The 22,190-nt window shown below is 39.9% G+C and overlaps 1 protein-coding gene across 13 annotated transcripts in view; it reads right to left on the minus strand.

Moving 5' to 3' along the window:
* Positions 1–22,190, minus strand: part of NRG1 (neuregulin 1) — a 1,128,933-nt gene that overhangs the window by 216,023 nt on the left and 890,720 nt on the right. For 6 of the 13 annotated variants that reach the window (XM_032287959.1, XM_032287958.1, XM_032287963.1 and 3 more), the window contains exon 1: positions 7,380–7,996. The exons of the other annotated variants lie outside the window; for them this stretch is intronic. In XM_032287959.1, coding sequence (XP_032143850.1) covers positions 7,380–7,479 — 100 coding nt within the window. In that variant the 5' untranslated portion in view covers positions 7,480–7,996. Of the gene's footprint in view, positions 1–7,379; positions 7,997–22,190 lie in introns of those variants that run through there. 13 annotated transcript variants of the gene reach the window in all.

Genomic DNA, 22,190 nt, shown 5'->3' on the forward strand with positions numbered 1-22,190 from the left:
GCAGTGCTGTGAAAGTGAGTCAAGGTTTTTTATTTTTTCATATTACTCCATAAACTAAAGCCAGGATTGTTCGGCAATCTTCAATATTTCCTACTTATTGCTCCATAATGTCTCTATAGAAATATGGTGATTAAGATAAGGCACAATAACAGTTTGCTAATAGGTCAAATAAAAATGGTCATATTTTATGGTACAAACTTACTACTTTTCTCTCCAAGGGAAAATGTTAGTTGCTCCATCATTCTAATTTTATGCTATATGGATATCATTTGAGCTGATTTATTGGTTGTAAAAAAAGTCACTGTTTCAATTATCCTTAGCTCAGATTTCTTTTACGTTTACTTCAATTATATTTAATTATCAAAAATCGATAAGAATTTTTTTCAAAGTTGTCATTATTTTAAAGGATATGTAAAGAATAAATAAGTCAAATAACTTTTTCAAAGTCCAAATATTAAACTATATGACATGAACAATATTCAGCCAGGTATGACCTACAAAATTGACAATTTCATAGGGTTCAATCTAATAAAACATTTTGTGACTCTCATATCATTGAAACTAAAACTCCACAGCTGTCCAGAGAAGGCTGTCGCCTGCCCATTGAAGCTATGGAATGAAAGGTTGGGGGCACTGTGGCAGAGCAAAGGCTGTTCCCATCAATGACAAATTTCATGGAGCAAGAAACAATGGGAACAATATTGTACTTTAGAAAGAGAAGGGGAGTAATATCCTGAGAATAACTCAAGTCAGAGATAACAAGTGCAGGGTGGAATTAACATAAGCAGGTAAACCATAAATAAAAATAGCTCTATGACTGTATTAAAATATCAGCCCCTGATCCACAAGAATTAATCACTCAAACCCGTGCATTCAATCAGACTGGGGCCTCTAAATATGTGCTGCTCAGGGTTGAGGAAACAGAGGGATATGAAGAGATGAAAACAAATGTTAGTAAAGATCTTTTGTCTAATTTTGATGCTTTCACATACGGTTTTCCGATGGCAGAGTAAAACTCTTAAATAGCACTGAATCTCTTTGTGAGTACCATGTGCACTTCAGTGGGAAGGAGCTGTTATAAGGGGTGATTGGAAGGTATTTAAAGATGCTTGATTCTCTGGGGGAAAGTCCTAAAGGGAATTAATCTGACAGATGTCCCCTTGCAAGCTGACCACTGCATCTACATCATCAGAATGATGTTTTAGAATATGCTGATTCAGAATTCTTAATGAATTAGGGCTATGTGGTCCAGCTGGAAAACAAGCTCCATTGGAGGCAGCTAACAAGGATGGAATCGGGACTCTATTCCTCCAGTAGATAGACCAGAATGCTTCAGTAACTTAAAAAAAAAGAAGAAGAAAAAAGAAGTCAGTCTTTGGGGAATAGCAGTGTGATGCTCCTGGAGCACCCTCTGGAGGCCAGAATAAGGTGACACCGGGCACAGGAAGAATGAAGAGAATGCTGATCATCTCTGCCTTATATAGCAAGGCAAGACTCCACAGTTCTCTCTTGACTTGGACTGAAAAATGCACTTTATCAGTCATAATCAGGCCAACATAAGAAACGTGCGTATCTAATTTCTAGTTTAAAAATGCAAAAGAAATCTAACATGTTAATAACATTCTCAAATAATTTTGTTTTCTAATTTTTTTAAGATAACATTTTTTTCCTTCTGCCTAGATTCTGAATTCTTTTGGTAATTTACTGCAGAGGCTTTTTTTTTTTTTTTAATATTTAGAAGGAAGAGATGAGAACATGGATATTTTCCTTAATAAAATGTAGTTTTGTAAACAGGGTTATATAGTGTATTATTAGTCAATTGTTGAAAAGCAGCTTATTAAAACCAAAAATAAATTAAGCTGTCCATTTCTTCTTTTTTCTAACACCTCACTTTTTCTAAAGTGACAAACACTGACATCTATTGGTATTTCGGTAGCTCGCTTTTTTTTAAATCTATTAAAACATATGCAAAAACACACATAAGAGCAGACACACACAAAATCAGGATGAATCCAAAACATCACTCATTCCTTCCAAATACTTCATTTTATGTACCTTAGTAGTATATTTTTTATCTGGGTAAAATAAATCCTTTTTCAAGCTAATACTATCCGATTTGATTTTTTGTTTTTTTTCTATTTGTCAAGGAAAGAGCTCCGGAGATAACTAAACTTCCAGAAGTTCATTCATTTGCTTCTCTGAGCAAACAAAATGACTCACCCAAAATACTGGCATTTGGTTTGTTTTCTGTTATCATAACAGAACATGATAAACTATCAGTACTGTTCAAATCAAATTTAACTTGTTACTTTGAGAATGCTAACAGCACATTGATTTGGTAAGAATCTATCACACTCCCAGAACTTTAAACACTACCTACAGCCATTCTAGGAAGGCTGAGAGGGAAATAAAAAGCTAGAAATGTGGATTTAATATGTTCTTTATTTTTGTTTATATTTAGAAACACCTGCACGCAATTCTATGAACATTGCTGGCAATATATTGTTATGCTTGATAAAAAGATGGTGAAGGGCACATTGGTGCACACTTTTGTTTTTCAATTGCTGCAATTTATGTGAGTCCCAAAAGAGAAGATTCTGTATTCTATACAATAAAGTGAGGTTTAAGCATCAACTCTTAAGTGTTGCCAGAAAAAGAGTCATGTTTCAAAATCTTCTCATAGCTTGAAACCTCAACATTTTCCTGCCAGATATAAAATTATGTTGCACCTCACTCTACTTTCAATATTTAGATTGAATTCAGTACTGTTTTCATTTTATATATATATGCAGTTATGGAATTTGACAGTCATCCACTTTTCTCTAGCTTTACAGGTAGTACATATTAATATTTATACCCACTGTAATCTGAGGTCAGCTTTGGATTTTTTTTTAACCATAAAAGGTAAATTTTGGAAATTCCCTCAAATATCTTTGTAAAGATAGAGACATTCATTTCTTAAGTAGTTTTATAAAGACAGCTAATATTGTTGGGCACTTATTACATGCTGGTTGGTGTTCAGAGTGCTTTCCATGGATTATTTCCTTTAAGCTTCATGAAACCATGATCATAATAACACTTATTATCCCCATATTACAGAAAAAGGAAATTTAGGCACGGAAGGATTAAGTAACTTTCCCATGACTACATATTTAAGGAACAGCCAAATCAGGATTTAAACCCAGGCAACCTGGCTGAAGAGCTAAAGACTAGGCCATCTGGTATCTTGCTGCCTAATAGTGAGGAATTTTCTTATTTTCTAAAGGACAGATGATAAAATGCACAATATACATCTGTTTTACTGCCTGGAACATAGTAAGAATTCAATAAATAGCAGTTCCCTCATTAATAAACATAAAAGTGTCCAGACCGTGCCTGGCATGTAGTAGCTATTCAGTGTTCACATTTGTGTAATACTTTCTGATTTTATATACATATTTGTTCTCCTTTTTTTTGTCAGTATTACCTGACCATTTCATGATATGAGGAGTATTCATGTTTGAGTATACAACTTTCTTCCACTCTTCCTATTTTAATTCTGAAAAATAAGTCCTATTTCATTCTGCGAATAATCTTTAATGTTTTTAATAATTACATAGGCTAAGTGGTTACAAGTAACCAGGTTGAAACAGATCACTGGACATTCCTCCTGTTCTGTAAACACAGGCTGCCCTGTTAGGGTCAGAGCACTTTATACCCAAGAATGTTTACAAGCACTTCAGCCTGCAGAGCCACTTAGTGAGGGAAACAGGTGGGTGATGTCATTGGGGAAACATAGCCTGCTTCTACCCATGTGGGATACCAGGTTTCCCAATGTTTCCACCACCTATACTCACAAATGCCCCTCCTGCCAGGAGTGAAGGGAGGCAGGATAGCTCTAGAATCTGACTAGGCATGATAGTGATTTTTTTCCAGGTTATTTAAGAGGAGAAAGAAAAAAGAAAGAATTCTGTGTAGCCGTGCAGAGTAAGAACAATGTATCAGCAAATAGAAAATCATAAACGAAGCTTAGGGTCAAATACCAATTGGCCAAAAAAAAAAAAAAGAAGAAACAAAAAAAGCAGCCGGGTGCAGGTGCAGTGGCTGTAATCTTAGCACTTTGGGATGCCGAGACGGGCAGATCACAAGGTCAAGAGATCGAGACCATCCTCATCCTGGTCGATATGGTGAAACACCATCGCTACTAAAAATACAAAAATTAACGGGGCGTGATGGTGTGTGCCTATATTCCCAGCTACTCAGGAGGCTGAGGCACGAGAATCGCTTCAATTCAGAAGGTAGAGGTTGCAGTGGGGCAAGATCGCTCCACTGCACTCCAGCCTGGTGACAACAGCGAAAATCCATTTCAAAAAAAAAAAAAAAAAAAAAAAAAAAAAAAAATGCTCTGGCTTTGTAATTCAGGCTTCAAGAGAAAAAGTTTGTTGAGCTGAATCAGGATGAAGAGACTGGCTATGGGAAGTCCAGCATCAAGGAGGCCCAGGCTGTTACAGTGCCCTTGGTATATGGATCAGTGATACAGCACACAAGACTACTCTTCGCTTGCTTATTTTGAGCAAAGAAAAGGAATCAATGACTCCAAAGGCTTGGGACCTATTAGAGCTATTATTAAGGAACAGATAATTCTGTTGAACATCTGCGACCCCAATAGTGTGCAATTCAACATTTAGTTAACTGCATAAAAATGCGGATGCTCTCAAATAGCCATGTATGTATTGCATATCAGTCACTCATGCCATATGAAAGTTAAAGAAGCCTTTCCCCCTGAAAATTTCCCTCCAACAGATGTGTTTATGCCTATGTGTACAATACAGCACACAGTGGGGTTGAGTGGCTGAGATCCTGCCCCATTATATCTCCCCTGACTGTCGTGAGGCAATGTTAAAACAGCCGAGGAGAGGCTTGGCTATGGCATATGTATCATCAAGGACAGACTGTTTTAAGAAAGGGGTGAAACTTGGAACTAACAGGCACTAAGATGGGCGCAATACAAGAGACAGTTGTCCTTATAAGTCCTAATGTGGGCTGGCATGGCAAGTGTGAATACTATAGTTATGGCATCTAGAGGTCACTCCTTTGAGGATGCCTGTAACCTTGGGTGTGGGTTTCTCTCACAAACCCTCATAGTCATCAAGTATGGATTCTCCTAAGGCAAGGAAAAGTACACTGGAGATTACCATGATAACGAAAATAACAAGGAAGGAAAGAAACATTCTGAAGCACTTGTATATAATGCCATGTGTTTCTGTATAAAGCTGGTTTCAAGTGGTTGATCACTCTTTTTGAATCAAATAAAGAATATGGTTTAAAAAGCACAATATGCTTTGAAAGGGGTAAAAAGTCCCTCCCAAAAAAAGATTATAACCTGGTGGAAAACAGAGACGAATATACCAAAAACTAACCTACATCCAAATTCACCCCAATTTTTCAGGGAAGATAGTTGACTGAAGTCGCTTAAAGATACGAACTTAGCTGGTTTAGCAGGAATCACTGCTGCGCCACTGGAAAGCAGATGAGAGCCACCAAGGAAGCTCTGGTGCTCTGTGTCAAGAGAGAGCATTAGCTAGTCACAAGACAGCTGCCTACCTAGCAGATAAGATCTGGAGGGTACAGAAATGCCTGCCTCCTAAATCCCTGCCCAACTGAACTTGTCAAGTTTCTGTTACCGGCTCTTGACAAAATGCCTGCCTGAAAAGGATGCTACTTCAGACCACTCGCCCCTCCTTAATTCATTAGACCGTCTACAGAGGACCACAGAAACTTCTGAAGGCAATGGGCAGGCAGACAGAAGAACACAACCACGAACAGTGATAAGAGCCCCCCCAAATAACTTTTTACAACGATTTGAGCTAGGTCTGAAATCTCCGTAATTTACTATGATGACCTCAGAAAGGAGAGTAGACAAAGTCATTCAGAGAGGTAACTAATGCAGCTCCCCAATTTTATACCTTGTTGAAAAAAATGCTATGGTCTCTCCCCAAAATATAGGGTAAAAACAGGGAAAAATTCAATACACCCCCATGAAGGGCAATGATCAGTAATTGAAGTGAATAGAATCAGCTGTATCTTATTAAAGAAGCAAGCACAAGAATGACCACCTGTGAAACAATTACTCTCTGTTTAATTTCGGTTTCGCTCAAAACTCTGCTGAAGGTGTCTGCCAATAAACCAGGTTCTGAAATGTTATCACTGATACCGGTAAGAGGACCCAGCAAATCTGGTTTGTTTTCTTCCAGAAAGGAACAGACAAATACTTCTACGGTATTACCATAGCCACGGTATTATCAAGTACTATTGAATTCTTCACAAGTACTTCATGAAATGTGTGTTGGGAGTATGCGCGAAGCGACTTAAGACATCTGGATCAATGAATAATTGAGAATTGCAGAGGCAAAAAATAAATTCTCCCCCGTCTTCTTCCTCCCCTCTTTTATCATCTACCATTCAATCACTCGTAAGTATTTATTCAACATGCCTCTTCTGTCCAAGGCAATGTCTAAAGCATCAGCGCTTCCTAGGAACATCTAAGGTAAAGCTCTCAATCATGCTCGTGTTGTTTCTAGAACGCCTCAAGCCATTTTATTATATAGATAACCAGCAAACAAATGGATTCAAAAATTCAGATAAACGGGTGCTTCTGACAGCTCTTGGGAAAGTAAATTAGCCATATTTATCACAGAAGTCTTGAAAAATAGAACGGTTAAGCCAAAAGTTTGTACAACTTATTTGGGGCAGAGGTGATTCCTGGCACTGGTCTAGATTTCATTTGCTTCTCTGACCTTTAGGAATCCCTGCCGTTGCTCTGAGTTTCCATAGCGCAGGACTGAATCAGGATGAACCGGCGCGCACTCTACATCGCTAGCCCTCTGCCCCAAAACGCCGAAGCTAACTCCCCACGCGGCCTGTAGCTCGACCACCCACTTCTGCGCAGCCAGACACGCCGAGGGGACCGGCTCTCCCTCCAGGCGGCCCGTTCCCGCGATTCCCGCTAGAGGGCACACGGTCCCCGTGCAAAGCGCTTCTGGCGCGGGGCACCAGCGCACGCAGCCTCGGCTTCTGCCCCCCAGGTCCCACTGCCCGGCTGGGCTAAGTCTCTAAGGCGCTGCGGAAGGGCCGTGCCAGGGAGCGCGGCGCTCCAGGGACCCTGGGAGGGTGCGGCCGGGCCCGCTGTCTTTTGCCCTGAGCGCTGGGTGTAGGCGCCCGGTAGGACTCAGCGCCCAGGTGAGCGGCGGCCCAGAGGAAGGGAAGCACCTCACGACTCCACGGGCGTTCGGAGCACAGGGCGTAGGCGGATGGGCGAGGGAAACCGGGGGAGAGACGCCACGGCAGCTGAGGAGGAGGAGGAGGAGGATAGCGGGACCAGGGTCGCGCTGCGTACCCACCTGGGCTCGGGGTCCCCGCCGCGGGCTCGGACTTCTTGCCGGAGCCTCGCTCCTTCTTCTGGCCCTTCCCCTTGCCTCTGCCTTCTTTGCGCTCGGACATCTCGCCGGAGACTGAGCGCTCTACGCGGACCGCTCTCAGCGCAAGAGAGTTTGGTCCAATGGCTCGGATCGGGTTTGGGAAAAGTTTGTCCCTCGAGGGGGAGAGCGAGCCGCCGGGCTGAGGCGCTCGAGCTGCACGGGGGCGTCTCCCGTCGCCTGCAGGGAGCGCGGCGCGGACGCGGCGGGCGGTCCCGGCCACCTGGAACGGGCGCTCTTCCTGGCTCTCGGGGCTGCTCCTGTCGCCCCGAAAGGTCGCCGCTGAGTTCCGCCGCTGGCAGCTCTCGTCCTGGCCTCTGTCCGGTGCCCTTGCAACCCGATCAGGGAGAGGCGATCACCGTCCAGCTTGCGCTCCCATCGTCCGGACAGCCGCCGCTGCTCAGCTCCTGGCCTCCGCGCGAGCCCGGAGTTCCAGCAAGTTTCGGGGAACTCCTCCCCGGCTCTTTTTCAATTGCCCCGCAGCCACCCACCTCCCGCCCGCAGGTTGGAGGCAGGCACCTCCTTCGCACCCTCCCCTGGCCTCGCCCCCTCCCTCTTCCCCACCACACCCCCACCCCGAGGCGCGGACACGCCACCGGGAGGAGCCTGGGCTCCGCGCTCCCGGGCGCAGCCCCTTTTCCTCCAGCTCGGGCCGGGCGGGGGGTGGCGGCGCGGCTGCCGGGAACACCCGACAGGGGTCGCTGGACGCTGCGCGGAGACCGAGGCGAGCGCCCCGGAGACCCAGAAACCCAGGCGGAGACCCCAGGCTCTCGCTGCCCGCTCCCCTCCGCAGCCAGGCAGTGCCCGGGAGGGCTGCTCCGTCTCCTTCCCCCCGGAGAAAGACGGCCCAGAGAAAAGTTTTGCAACTCCCACACCTGTGCCCCAAGCGGAGTCCCGTGGTCAGGAGCCCTAGGAGGGGTGCGGGGGGAACGTTTGTGGCTTTCCCAGAAAAGTTCGAGGGTTCATTCCTTACTTCAGTGCAAAAGCCCTGTCGCACGTGGCGAAAATAAACTCTTGGTGGAAGGGAGTTTAAGGTAAGACAATTCCTTCCAGGTGCGCGGGAAAGGCTCGGCGAACCTTAAGGATGTCAGGTTGCGCAGTCCTGCTGGGTCTGCGTCTTGAGCGTGTGTGTGTTTAGTAAGTGCCTGTTAGAAATCTCATCTGCAGCTTTTCCTTAAAAACTAACCTGGCCTCTTCTAACGGGGTGTCCCTAAACCGCGTCTATTACTACAACTTAATTTTCAGAGGAACTTTTAAAAAACACAGTTCAGAGAACGACTGGGAATAATTAAAATTACTGCAGTCGCTGGAAGTCAGTCCGCTCTGCCGAGTGAAAAATCAAGCGGGGGGGGGGGGGGGGGCGGAGACAGAATAAAGACACAAAACTGGAGATCGTTAATTCGTGAATGTGGGGTTTCTCAGATTCAAACTTTACTCAGAACTGCGCGTGAAACCTATTCCTTCCCTTGTCCTCCCTCTGGTGGAGAATTCTAAAAAGCAAGGAAATAAGAAAGCATTGACCCCTCCGCTGCAAAGGACAAAAGTTAAAGACCAGAGTAATGCGCACCACAGAAGGATCCGGAATTGCCTCCATGTAGTGAAAACATTCTCAGACTTACACCACAGCTGTGGCTAACTTAGCTCTTAATTTGCGTGAGATACTCGTGTTGTGGTCGGGAAGTGGTGACTTCAAAATCTACTGCTTCACTTTAAAAGTGACTTGCTCTTGGTTTTCATTCTCTGTGTCAATGCTAACTGAACCATTACCTGCACACAACCTTCTCACGGCATTTTCTGATGGCCACAATTTAAACAAAAGCGCAATCCGGGATGTCTCCTTGATGTAGATCCTTGATATGTAGATGGGAAGGGAGGAAGGCATATACGTTCAATTTAAAACTGTTCTAAAATCACACTAATTTTATTCTAGTTTAATTTGCACTGCCATAAGAACAAAACTGTGAAAAGATATCCTAGTAGTCTTGCCATCATTATTTATAGTTTAAAACTTTGAGGTCCACATAGCTTCTGATAGCCTTCCTGCAAACACCAAATACACATTTCACTGGGCTATAAAAAAGCAAAAGCAGAGAAAATGATGAATATATCTCAATAGCACTATTAATATTCCACAGAGACGAATGCAAGATGGAATCTGAATGCTGGCTGAAATATCTCAGTTTTCCCAGGAGGGGGCCAATGCTCAGTAAGCAGGAAATAGCAAAATTCAGAGAAGTCCTCTCAAAAAAGATATTTTGTCCCAAGGATGTGAGACAGCATAAGGGCTTAGTATACATCAACCACACATTCTCAAACATATCATTATGTTAGAATTGAAGGACTGAAAGCAAAGATTTTGGGGAGGATTTTTTTTTTTAATAAGATTTTCCCCAATTAAAAAAGGCTCTAATAGTAAAATCCGTTTCTATGAAAATACTGTAATTCCACCACTTTTGTTTAGGGTCTAGATGCTTTGCTTCTCAAAACAGCTTACTGGTCATTTGTTAGAGTAATTTTTCAGTGTGGATAGTGGAAAAGCATACAATTTTGTGATACATTTTCATTTGAATGGACCTATAAAGGTAGTTGACAGTCTTCCAGAATTAAGCATACATGACTACAAAAGAGATTACACATATGGTGGTGCCTTTAAGATAAAACATAAAAGCAGGATTCCTACAGAAATTTTAGGGCTGAGAAATGAATGAATATGAAGGGAGGAAGGTGAGTATAAATCAGCATTTAGTAATCGTTTTTCCTTGATTTGATGTGATGGAGGGGAAAAGGACAAAAATTGCAATGATAGATATTGAAGGGGCTTTAAGGAAAAATGATGAAATGGCAATTGCAAGACAAGGATCCTTTCTGGAACCATATCCAGATTCTGGAGTTACATTTTAGTTGTAGCTGAATTCTCAGGAAATTCATGGCTCAGTCCAAAAAGGTTTTTTCTAACGTATTCTTAGGTCTTTATGTTATTTAATGTTAATTTTAAGGAGTTGTATTACATTATTTATGACCAGCTAAAAGATTAACCAACTAAATGTCAATTTCTTGGACAGTTAAAACATTAAATTTATCAAGAATTTCAAATTTTCCTTAAATTATTCATCTCTGTGGTCAGGAAGCAGCAAATGATTTTTTTTTTTTTGTTACATTTGTAAAAAACCTTGAACTGACCAGAACAAGGGATGGAGAAAGGAGGGAAAATTTTTTTGCTTTAAAAAAAAAAAAAAACCCAATTGGATAATTTAGAAATGACATATCTTCATGATTTAATTTTATTAGTTGGTGTATTATTCAGGTCTTAGATCATGTATTATATAGGATATATCTGCTGTCAACATAACTCCTGATAAAAAAGAGTAGGGAGTTTAAAAAATAAACACCTTCAGCATTAGAGAAATGCAAAATATAGATGTCATATTAAATGACAGCTTAAAAGAAATACAATCCTGTGCCACTACATTTTTCCTTGGCTAGGCTTAAACTTTTAGGACTTATAATCTACAAAATCCATAAAGTTGGCTGAATATATCCTTTCTCTCAGTAAATCTCATTTGGGAAATCCTCCAGGAAAATTTTTAAAATATGGAAAAAATAAGGAAGACAAATTGCATTTTTTGTAAAATATTATGCATATTGACAGTAATAGGACTTTCATCTAGAACTCTGCATAGTTACTTTTAACTTCTTTAAATCAAGTAACTTAAGATAATTTAAACAAAGATTACTTTTTTAAAACTTTGCAACAAAGTTGACATTAATGAAGATGCATGACTGCAAAGAAAATCTCACTCAACAGAGTCAACTTCAAAACAACCACTAAATGTGTAAGATTCATTCATTCACCGAGCATTTACTGAACTAAATGCTAGGCAGGTCATGCCTATAACTCTTACACTTTTGGAGGCTGAGATGAGTGGATTGCTTTAGCCAACAAGTTCAAGACCAGCCTGGGCAACATGACAAAATCCCGTCTCTATTAAAAAAAAAAAAAAAAAAAAGATACAAAAATTAACCAGATGTGGTGGTACACCCCTGTAGTCCCAGCTGCTGTGAGGCTGAGGTGGGAGGATCACCTGAGACCTGGGAGGTTGAGGCTGCAGTGAGCCATGAATGTGCCACTACACTCCACCCTGGGTGATATAACAATAAATGAGTAATAAGCTAGGCAGTAGAGAAACAGAAATAAAATATTGTCTCTGATCTCATTAACCTAAATGTTATGAGAAAATCATAAAAACAAATATGACAATATGAAAAACAAGGTCAGATAAGTTTTCTGGAACCTGAAGCTCATAAAATTTGGGGGATCTTTTTAAAGAAAAATACTACAAAATTAAACATACAAATTTAGGTAATAAGAAATTAAAGACTCCCTTGCAAGTCAGAGGCCCTGAAGAATAAGCTTCCTTAGCTTGACGGTAAATTCACTTTTAGTGATTCCAAGCATATTCCAACATCTGTGCCATAATTACAGCAATGGTACATGACAATTATATACTGTTTTAGAGATTAAATAATACTGTTACATAATATCACTATAAACAGTAGACATTAACAAGCAATCAAAAGGAACACAAACAAAACTGAAATAAGCAAAGACCACCCTATGAGGGAGAAAATTGAGGTGAAAGGAGGCTTAATAATTCACAGATTTGCGATTGTCCTGTATGTTCACTTACACTCTTAGCATCAACACACAAGTTGAATTTATTAGGCAAAGCACTTCTGACCAGCAACATACCCTGGCAAAACTAGAAATGGTACCCTCCATTTGGCAAATATTTAATAGAATTACTAATTAATCATATTGTCTGTTGTAAAGACAATTTGATGATAAAATTTTGAGTTTAGAATTCAAAGAAAAATGCTAAAAAGGCAATGTTCAACATTAAAATAAAATATATATTTTTCTGCTTGTGTGAATTTTTAAAATTACACACTAATGATTATTGTTTATCATTATTAATGATAAGATTACTATCATGATTGTAGTGTCATGACTGATATCATGGATTGAAAATGGTTAATACTGCTAAATACTATTGCCTCATTTTTTCTTCTGGCCCCAATAAACAGGGCCAGCATCATACATTTCTTCTGTAATAAGGTAGATATGTAAGACAATCATTTTTAAAAGCATTTTAATTTATTTTAAGAAGGACGTCATCCCACACAACTTTTCAGTTACTCTTTCTGATCTCTGCATTATTTATATTTATCCTCCTCAATCTCCTGGCAACATACCCTTAATTTAGACATGTATATGTCTAACCATTTTCAATCCATGATATCAGTCATGACACTACAGTCATGATGCAAATATCTATATACGTACATATACATATTTGTACACACACATATAGACATATGTGTATACATCTGTTTATTTGCATGTCTATATATATGTATCTGGGTATATAGTTTCTCATTCCCTTTACTAGAAATGGAAAGCATTGTCTGTATTTGAATATAAGCCTATATAAGGCAGAGATTATATATCCTTTTATCCATTTGTTTTATTTGCTATCCATTAGAATTCCTAGCTGTACTTTGCATCTAGTAAGCACAAAATACTTTTCATAGAATGAACCTAAATAGAATAGAATGAAGATTAAAGAAAAAAAACCTAGTTCAGAGATTACCATTTTCTGTCAATCAGTGACTAATTGCCTACTGTGACAATCATTTTGACACCTCCTTTCTGCGGCCCATCCATCCCCAAGTCCTGTCATTTTGACTTCTGCCTTCTTTTATGCCTCTTCAGTAAGTACCGCCCCAATCCAACTCTTCATCCTTTTTTTGTTTTGACTATAATAAAGCCTTCCACCTGGACTATGGCTTCCCCCAATTATCTTGCCACATACTGTAGTCAGGAGAGTCTTTTTGAAATGCAAATTTAATCCAGTCACTTTTTGCTTCCCAGAACTCTAGGCCGTGCCCTTGAAGAAGGAGGCTGTGGGTCACCCCAGGCTTATCTCACTTTGCTTCCCATACAAAGGCCTGCATGGCTTGCATCCTTTGCAGCCTTAGTGCCTTTGCACTAACTATGCCCTCTGCCTGAATTTTCCCACAACCACCAGGCTCTGCCTAATTCCCCTTAACATTCTGGCTCCAAGGGAAATTCAGATACCTGGAAAAGCTTTTCCTTACCTTTGTAAACTGTTTCATCGCATCCTGTTTTAACCTCTCTTTACACTTTTTGGTGAATAAATAAAATTTCTTTCATGTATAAGACTATACATACAGAAGTGTGTGTGTACTTAGGCTTATTCAGTCAAATTTTTAACTGATAATGATGATAATACTACTGGGTATGACCCTTTGAGATAACTTCTGTTAAAATAAGCCTTTCCAGGAACAAATATGTAAAATAAAAATCTGGACTAATCAGTGTAGTCTCTCAATACCTTTCTAAAAGGTGAGGTGGTAAAACGGTAAAATGCCAAGAAGCATAATTACTTATTTTTTCCTAAATTTGCTCTGCAAATTTCACCTGTAGATTACATTCATTGGCTTCATTTCCTCCCTTGGATTCTTGTGAGGTGTCAGAAGGGGCTCATAAAATAATTGAGTGTTAGCAAAGATAGTCTAACAAAGTGATAATGGATGAAAACCTGCAAACACTGCACTGTTAAAGGAGAATTCAAAACCTCTTCTTGTCCTAGGCATAATATAAGTAAGCTTCCTCTCCTCATAAGACTATTTTCCACTTCACAGATTAGTGATAAATCCCCACAGAGTCATTTCATCAAGTGACACTCGGTAAATACCTTAGAACTATCTTTGAGTTTCCATTTAACTTCTCTAATATTTTACTATATTCTCATCATCCATATTCACACAGCAAATGCTAAGGCATTTCTCCATACATATGTGGTGCTCATTTTCTGTGAATATTTATCATACAACCAAGAGAGAGATTCACATGCTTTGATGGCTTTTACGAGTGATCCCACAAAATCCTTTACAGCGTTCCCATATTCCTTCCTTTCAAAAGGCACTTTCTTCATTATTGTGAAAAGATTCAACCCTGTTAAATTTATAATGATGTTAAAATATAAATTGAATGTCATGAGTGATGAATTAGTACTTCAAATATTTGAACAGCGAGAGTAATTTGATAGGTCAACTCTTGCTTTTTTCTATATGTTCCATAAGAGCCACCTGGTAGGAAGCATTTCCAAAACAGATTATAGTGTATAGGAAATGACTTCATAATGTCATCATGATAGCAGGCTATATGGAGTGAGACACAGACCCATCAGATTCTGTACCTGGCCCAGGCATGTATTGTAATAATACCACAATTACTCTTTTTCCTTCTTTCCCACATAATTCCTTCTAACTTCCTTACTAAATCTTTATGAAAACATCCTCCCTTTTCTTCAGTTCCTCCTCATGTTAGAGTGCAATACTTCATATATCTGACTTGACTAGGGATTTTCAGTTTCGAGGTAAAAGCCAAGAGTGAAGTTCTTGGTGGAATATTTCAGTCATCTCCACCCCTGGATCCCGGCCTAGAACTCAAGTTTCTTTGCAACAGACTTTCAACACACTATATGTTTGGGAATTTTTGTGTATATGTATGTTAAAAGAATCTACGTCTTTCAATTCTCATTCATTTGGGAAAAGAATTTCACAAGTATTAACAACTCAAGAAGGCAAGTCATCTTTTAAAGATGATTTAGCAGAACAATTAGCTAACTTGACAGAAACCAAATGGATGTCCAAAAAATAACTGGTGACCAACCATGCAGAAGATTACATTCTTATGGAAAATGTTGTTGTTCCTGCTTAATCATAAAGATTGGGTTTGCTCCAACTCTTTCCCATAGGTGCAAGATGGAAACCACCTCATTGAAATGGTGCCGGGAGCTCTGGTCTTGCCTAGGGTCTTGTTCAGCATGTAGGATTCTTTGGGGCCAGAGAATTCTGGGGGTGATCCTGGGCCTTATTTGATTGAATGCCTAGAATACGTTTGGATCATCATTTATGAGTGATCTCTGTTTTGTCCCAGAGTGTGTACTGAAGTCTCTGTGATCCCATAAAGCAGTTATATCCAGGCATAAAAAATTATTTCAGTACAGCTGAGATTTGTGTCTTCAAGCTCTGGTTTTGTAAGTGGAAGAAGACAGTTACTTTTACTCAGGTGCCTTGTCTCTTGCTTTCAGATTGCACAACATTTTTGCTCTTGTTATTTCCAAAAGATAGTCTGACAGAATGACATGGAAATCATTTTTATTTCATTATAGTAAGCAGACTGGTGAGAGTCAGCAAGGTACCAGGATTCATATCAGGGTGGATTTATTACTGGTGCTAACTATAGCTTTATTTCAGAAGTGCAATGTAAAGAACTTAATATCTATTTTCTCCATTCATTCTTTCTTTTCCTTTTCCCCCTCTTCCCTAAGAAAATTTTATTAAAACCTAATCCATACTCTCCTTTCTTTGTCCTACCGGTTTACCTTCCCTGCCAATCTCTACTGCTGGGTTACACCAATTAACCTTCCCCATTCTAACAAAGAAGCCATAACAACAATGGAAAAAACAAAACAAACAAAAAAACCTTTCTTTTGACCCTTCCTTTACTTTCACTACCAAACACTCTGAGATCTTTTTTGCTTATAGTTCAAGAACTCTCTCTCCTCCCCAACTCACCACCAATCTAATTAAGCTGCTCAAAGTTCATCAGTACCTTCCTAATTGCCATCTGAACTCTGCTCTTTTTAATCCTTGTTATGCCTAAGCGACACTGATACACATTCACCTTAAAACCTTTTTCTGAAACTCATAGTAAAATCTCAGCGGCATGACTTTCTCTGTCTCTTTCTCCTAAATCTTTTTTTCCCTAAATCTTTTTTTCCCTAACTTTCTCTTAAATGCCCATGGCACAATATTTAAAATGATTTTCTTCTTAACTACATGATAATTCTAAAAAAACATCATTCACTTGCCACTGTCTCAACTATTGATAATTCTCAAATGTTTACCTACAGCTGTAAGTTTTTTCTGAACTGTATTTCTCAAGCCTCTATTTCTAACTACCTGAAACTAAACATGCCCCAAGACAGTTTATTAATCTCCATCCCGTCTCCCTCAAAAAGTCACACAGAGCTCAAGATCAGAAACTAGGCATCATCCTTCATTTTTCTCCTTCCATCTTCCTTTTCCTCTCACCTGCCTCCAGATACTTGGTGCCCCCAATTCTAGAGTGTTCACCTCTGGAGCAGCCTTTATTCTCATCACCTGTCTTGCTTCTTCCCTGTCCTGGCTCCTCTTCCTCATTCTTTGACTGTGCTTGTAAATTCTCTTCTTACAGCGTAGTTTCAGTTCACACCCCCAGCCGTTCCCCCTCCTGCTACCATAGTTAATCTTCTAAAATAGAGCTATTATCTTGTCATTCCTTCCTGCTATGTCTCTATTGGATTCTTGTTGCTATAAAATAGAAACTTCTCCTTAGAGGGCAGCCAGGTCCTTTCCAATCTCTCTGCTGCATAAGCACTCAACCTCTTTTCTACCTTCTCCTGTGCGTTCTAGGCACCCTGGCCCACACTGAACTATGGTTTTCTAGCCTCTTATCTTTTCTTGCCTCTATGACTTTAACTATGTTTTTCCTAATATGTGGAATTTTCTTCCCCTTTTCTGCCTGATAAACTTCCATTCTTCCAGACTTAACTCAAAACTTGCCTCTTCTGGTTTTTTTTTCCTGATGCGCCCAAAGGGAGCCAATGGCTGTGGAATCTGTGTATTCCCTCTGTGTATCTTCAGTTTAACACCTGTGTTATTAGAATTATTTGTTTTGAAGTTTGTCTCCCTGCCATGCAGTAATGATGCCTCAGGAATCATGTCTTTATCTTCTTAAAGTACACAACCACCGTATGTATATTAAAATGAATGGACTACAACCGTATGCAGATACTTCACAATTTACATTTAATTCAACTTCAGAATGATTGCACAGCCGTTGAAGGGTTTTGAAATCTTTCCAAATAGAGCTTTTTACTCCAACTCAATATACTTTAACAAAGTAACTGTAACTTTTCCAAGCTTTGCAGCTGTATTAGCTATATCTTAATTGATTTGTTCAGCCAAAAGTTACAGATTGAGGGAATGGAGAATGAGGCTAGCTGACTTCTGCCATTACATTTTGATGTCCCTAATTCACTTTTGACTACTTTGTGCCTTATTTCCCCATATTTAAAAACATGGTATAATCACATGAATACATGTTACTCATGAGCCATCATGGGGTATCATAAGGTTCATCCAATTTCTTCTCTATAAATTCTTTTAGGAATGAAATTAACTTTATCATCTATACCCTTGATCTTGATTTCTGAAAGGTTTAATTATAACTCTTGAAGGGAAAAAGAATCCCTTCATATAGTTGATATTTTTTGATTGCTTGAGATAACCTCCCTCTCAGAGGGTGCCTGTCACTAAGTGGCTCCATCCACCATCCCCCATCTCTGCCTAAAACGCTCAGAGTCTCAGAGTCACTGTCTTGGCTGGGCTCATTGGCTCACACCTGTAATCCTAGCATTTTAGGAGGCCAAGGCAGATGGATCACTTGAGGTCAGGAGTTTCAGCCCAGCCTTACCAACATGATGAAACCCTATCTCTACTAAAAATACAAAAATTAGCCAGGCATTGTGGTGTGTGCTTGTAATCCCAGCTATGCAGGAGGCTGAGCCAGGAGAATCACTTGAACCTGGGAGGTTGAGGTTGCAGTGAGCCATCATCTTGCCACTGCACTGCAGCCTGGGCAACAGAGCAAGACTCTGTCTCAAAAGAGAAAAAAGCAAAAGAAAAAAAGAGTAACCATCTCCACCAAAGTCTGACAAGGAGAAGCCTGTCCTCAAAAAAGCACCGATGCATCTGACAGAGGTTTGAACTCTGACTCTGCTGCATCTCCCCTGTTTCCTCATCTGTAAAATGAGGACTATAATATTGACTGTCTCAGTCACCATTGTGAGGATTAAACGAGCTCATGGAAGTAGAGTCTCAGCCTGCACAGGCACCAAGAAAATGGCAGCTTTTTGGTTGCAAATGTCCCCTGACTTTCAGCTGCTGCTGCTCCTGCCAGCCCAGCACAGGTGTCCGCAGACATCTCTGAATCCAAGCCAGCCTTACTAAAAGAAGCTTCATGCCCAAAGAATAGGTAAAGTTTACTATTCAGTAATTGTTTAAAAGGTAATTCTGAATTATTCCTGGCCAATGACACTCAAAGCTCCAAAGAATACATGAAAGCAATAAAAATAGCATGTTTTCATCGATTTGGAGTTTTTGCTACCCTGGTCTGAATTCACCTCCTCTTGTAATCCCTTTTTGGATTTTCTGTAGGGTGGAAGACTGAACCAATTCAGCTGGGGGGCGCAGAAGGGAAGAGGGGTCAAAAGGAAAACTAGTACTTGAATGAGTAAAATCTGACGGATGTGACAAACATGTTTTTTGTTTTGTTTTGTTTTGTTTTGTTTTGTTGTTGAGACAGAGTCTCACTCTGCTGCCAAGGATGGAATGCAGTGGTATGATCTCGGCTCACTGCAATTCTGCCTCCCTGGTTCACGTGATTCTCCTGCCTCAGCCTCCCGAGTAGTTGTCATGCACCACCACACCTGGCCAATTTTTGTACTTTTAGTAGAGGCGGCATTTTACTATGTTGGCTACGCTGGTCTCGAATTCCTGACCTCACATGATCTGCCCCCCTTGGCCTCTCCAAGTGCTGAGATTACAGGCGTGAGCCGCCATGCCTGGCTGACAAACAGAATTCTAAGATGACTCCCAAGACTCCTGTCTCCTGGTGAACACATCCTGTATGATCCCCTGCCTTTGAGTACAAGTGAGAATTATGACTATGATGGGATACCACCCATGACTAGGTTGTTGGCTTTGAGCAAATCAAGAGGGAGATTGTCTCGGGTGGGTTTGACCTCATCAGAAGAGTCCTTAACAAGGAGGGGAACCTTTTCTGAAGAGAAATATTCTCCTATTAGCTTTAAAGGAGTAGCTATCATATAGTGAGAAGGCCCATGTCTAAGACCTGAGGGTAGCCTCTAAGAACTTGGAGCTGCCCCTGGCTGTTAGCCGTCAAGAAAACAGACTTCAGTCCTACAGCTGCAACGAACTAATCCTGCCAACAACCTGAGAGGACTTGAAAGAGGACTCCATGCTCCAGATTAGCAGACAGCCCAGTCAACACCTTGATTTCAGCATTGTGAGACCCTAAGAACAGGACTTACTTATGCTATGCTCAGACTTCTGACCTACAAAACTGTGAGTTAATAAATGGGTATTGTTTCCAGATGCTAAGATTGAATTGTATTGGGCAATGTGTTACATGGCAATTGTACACAGTTGCATTTATAAAATAATTTTAATTGATGTAGTGTCTCATACAGGAAGGGGCTCAAGGGGAAAAATGATAAATAGAAAGTTTGGAATATGTGGTAATGATCTCTGCTCTGCTACTTCCTAGCTCTGTGGATTTGGGCAGGCATTTTACTTTCCCAGACTTTACTTTCTTCTCCATCTGAAAAATGAAGAGCTAGACAATGGGCAAGGCTACCTCCAAGGTGCATTCCAGGCACCAAATGTGCTCTGACATGGTATTTTACATCCTTGGAGTATAAAACTCTTGTTTTTTGACAGGCTAAACAAAGGCACATGGGGAAGCAATTGGAAAAATTTCACAAAGAGCAGATGATCAAATCTGATTTGGGAATTCAGTCTCCTCTATTTGTAGATCACTCTGTCTCTAGCCTTTTCTTTGACCGTCAGCCAGACTCACAGAACATGGAACAGAACCGAGGAGGTTTATGAGCCTTGTCCATGGGTTCAAGGAGGACCTGAAGAGTTGTGGCTTTTTCTATTTTTAGAGGGTCGTGGTTTGTTTTTATTTCTTCTGGAGAGATTTTTGGTATTTGTTCTCTGCCAAAATAATCAGTAAGATAAAGCACCAGGCACGAAGATGAATGCTATATAAACTTTGATACACATTCATTGCAGATATAAAGAACTTTTCTATGAGTAATAACAATTTGACTCAAAAATATATCACAGCCTAAGGATTCATTAGGGAAATATGTACATGCTCCAAAGGAGGTCCATGGTCCTGAAACAGCAAAATTTTTGACATGGAAAAAAAAGGTGTGTACAAATGTGCTGTTTTTGCTCTAGGATGTAAGTTTTTATCCGTTGATCTGTACAAATAACCAAACAGAAACTCCTTAGGAGACGCAAAAGCAGGGTAAAATATTTTAAATCTACAATCAGCTGGAATAGAATTATAGCTATGCAGTATAGAAAAGAGTTCCTTTCATCAAGATTTACTATGTGATTATGACAAGGTGAATTTTTCTCTGTTTCCCAACCTCATTAAAACAAAGTATTTCCATAAACCCATTTTAGCTTATTTGTGTTTTTCAGGGCAAATTGTGGTGTGTATTAAATAATTCCAAGAAACTAAAGTAATCCAAAGTTTTAAAATCCTGGAACAATCTCGGAATGTTCAAAAACGTGGTATGCTTTAACTCATCCCACAGCCTCTGTAAGGGCAAAGTAAAATTGATAGTAATATAGTGAGCCCAGTTGTGATAAGTTGAGCCTGAATTGTAAAGGAAATGTTGGAATTGAGATATGAACAATCCATATTGGTTTATACATTGATTAAGCTATTACAATCAGACATCAATGTTTCTGCAGACAGAACTTCAGATCATCAATAAAAGCCATTAATATGTCAACAAAAGCCATTAATAGCCAATAAAAGCAAAGTGTTTCAGCATCACCATTCTGGGGTTCTAGAACTCATATTTGGTTAGGCTTACCTGACTTCAATCACACTTTCCATATTTTGAAAATATCTGTAAACTAAGGTGGAATTACTGTGAAATTAACAAAACGTAGGCTTTGGAGTCCCACATTTGAAGCAATCCTGTCCAAAGCCTATAACTAATACAGTGGGAATTTACTATTTTTTTTTAAGAAAATGAGGGCCTCCAAAATTTAATCTTGTTTGAAGGAGTCTATAATCATAGTTTATAGCTTGAGGAATACAGTTAAAATTCAGACAAGTTTACCAGTTAGGATTTGCTATATTGACCTTTGACTAACTAGCTGTTTTTGCCATTCTTTTTTACTTTTCAAGGCATGGTTTTGGCGTTACCTATCCTAAATGTTTTAGATCATCTTCCCCTTCTCATGACAGGCAGCATTTCCTCATTACTATTTTTTGAGCATGTGGGTTTATAAAGCTTCTTCAGGGTTTCTGGGTAAGAAGCATGTGGCTGGTAAAGAGAATGTCCTCTTTCTGTAGTTATGAGTATGACATCTATTTGCTCACTAAAACTGTGACAAAAACTGCCAAAATTACAGTTCTATTTCCAGACATTTCTATAAGAAATGTCTAGAGTACAAAAAATAAGTAGTATTTTAACATTACTCTTTAGTCTAACCTTTCGGCCTTACAAGAAAACCCTAGAAAATAAAGACCCTGTCTGAATATATTGCTAATATGTCCCTCATCAAAGCTCTATCTGCATTCTTGACATTTAATGAATGTTAACTTATACATAAACGTGATAAATTATTTGAGGGAAGATTTTCTGTTATTGGAATTGTTATCGCTTTCATGGTACTGAATACAGTGCTTTTACCTGGCAGGTACATTGAAATTTTTGATGGATAATAAATGAGTCTGTTTTCTAGGGTTAGTTAATTACCAGTGTT

Source organism: Sapajus apella, unplaced genomic scaffold (assembly GCF_009761245.1).
Source record: "Sapajus apella isolate SASKATOON/1434 unplaced genomic scaffold, GSC_monkey_1.0 scaffold21, whole genome shotgun sequence".
Classification (NCBI taxonomy): domain Eukaryota; kingdom Metazoa; phylum Chordata; class Mammalia; order Primates; family Cebidae; genus Sapajus; species Sapajus apella.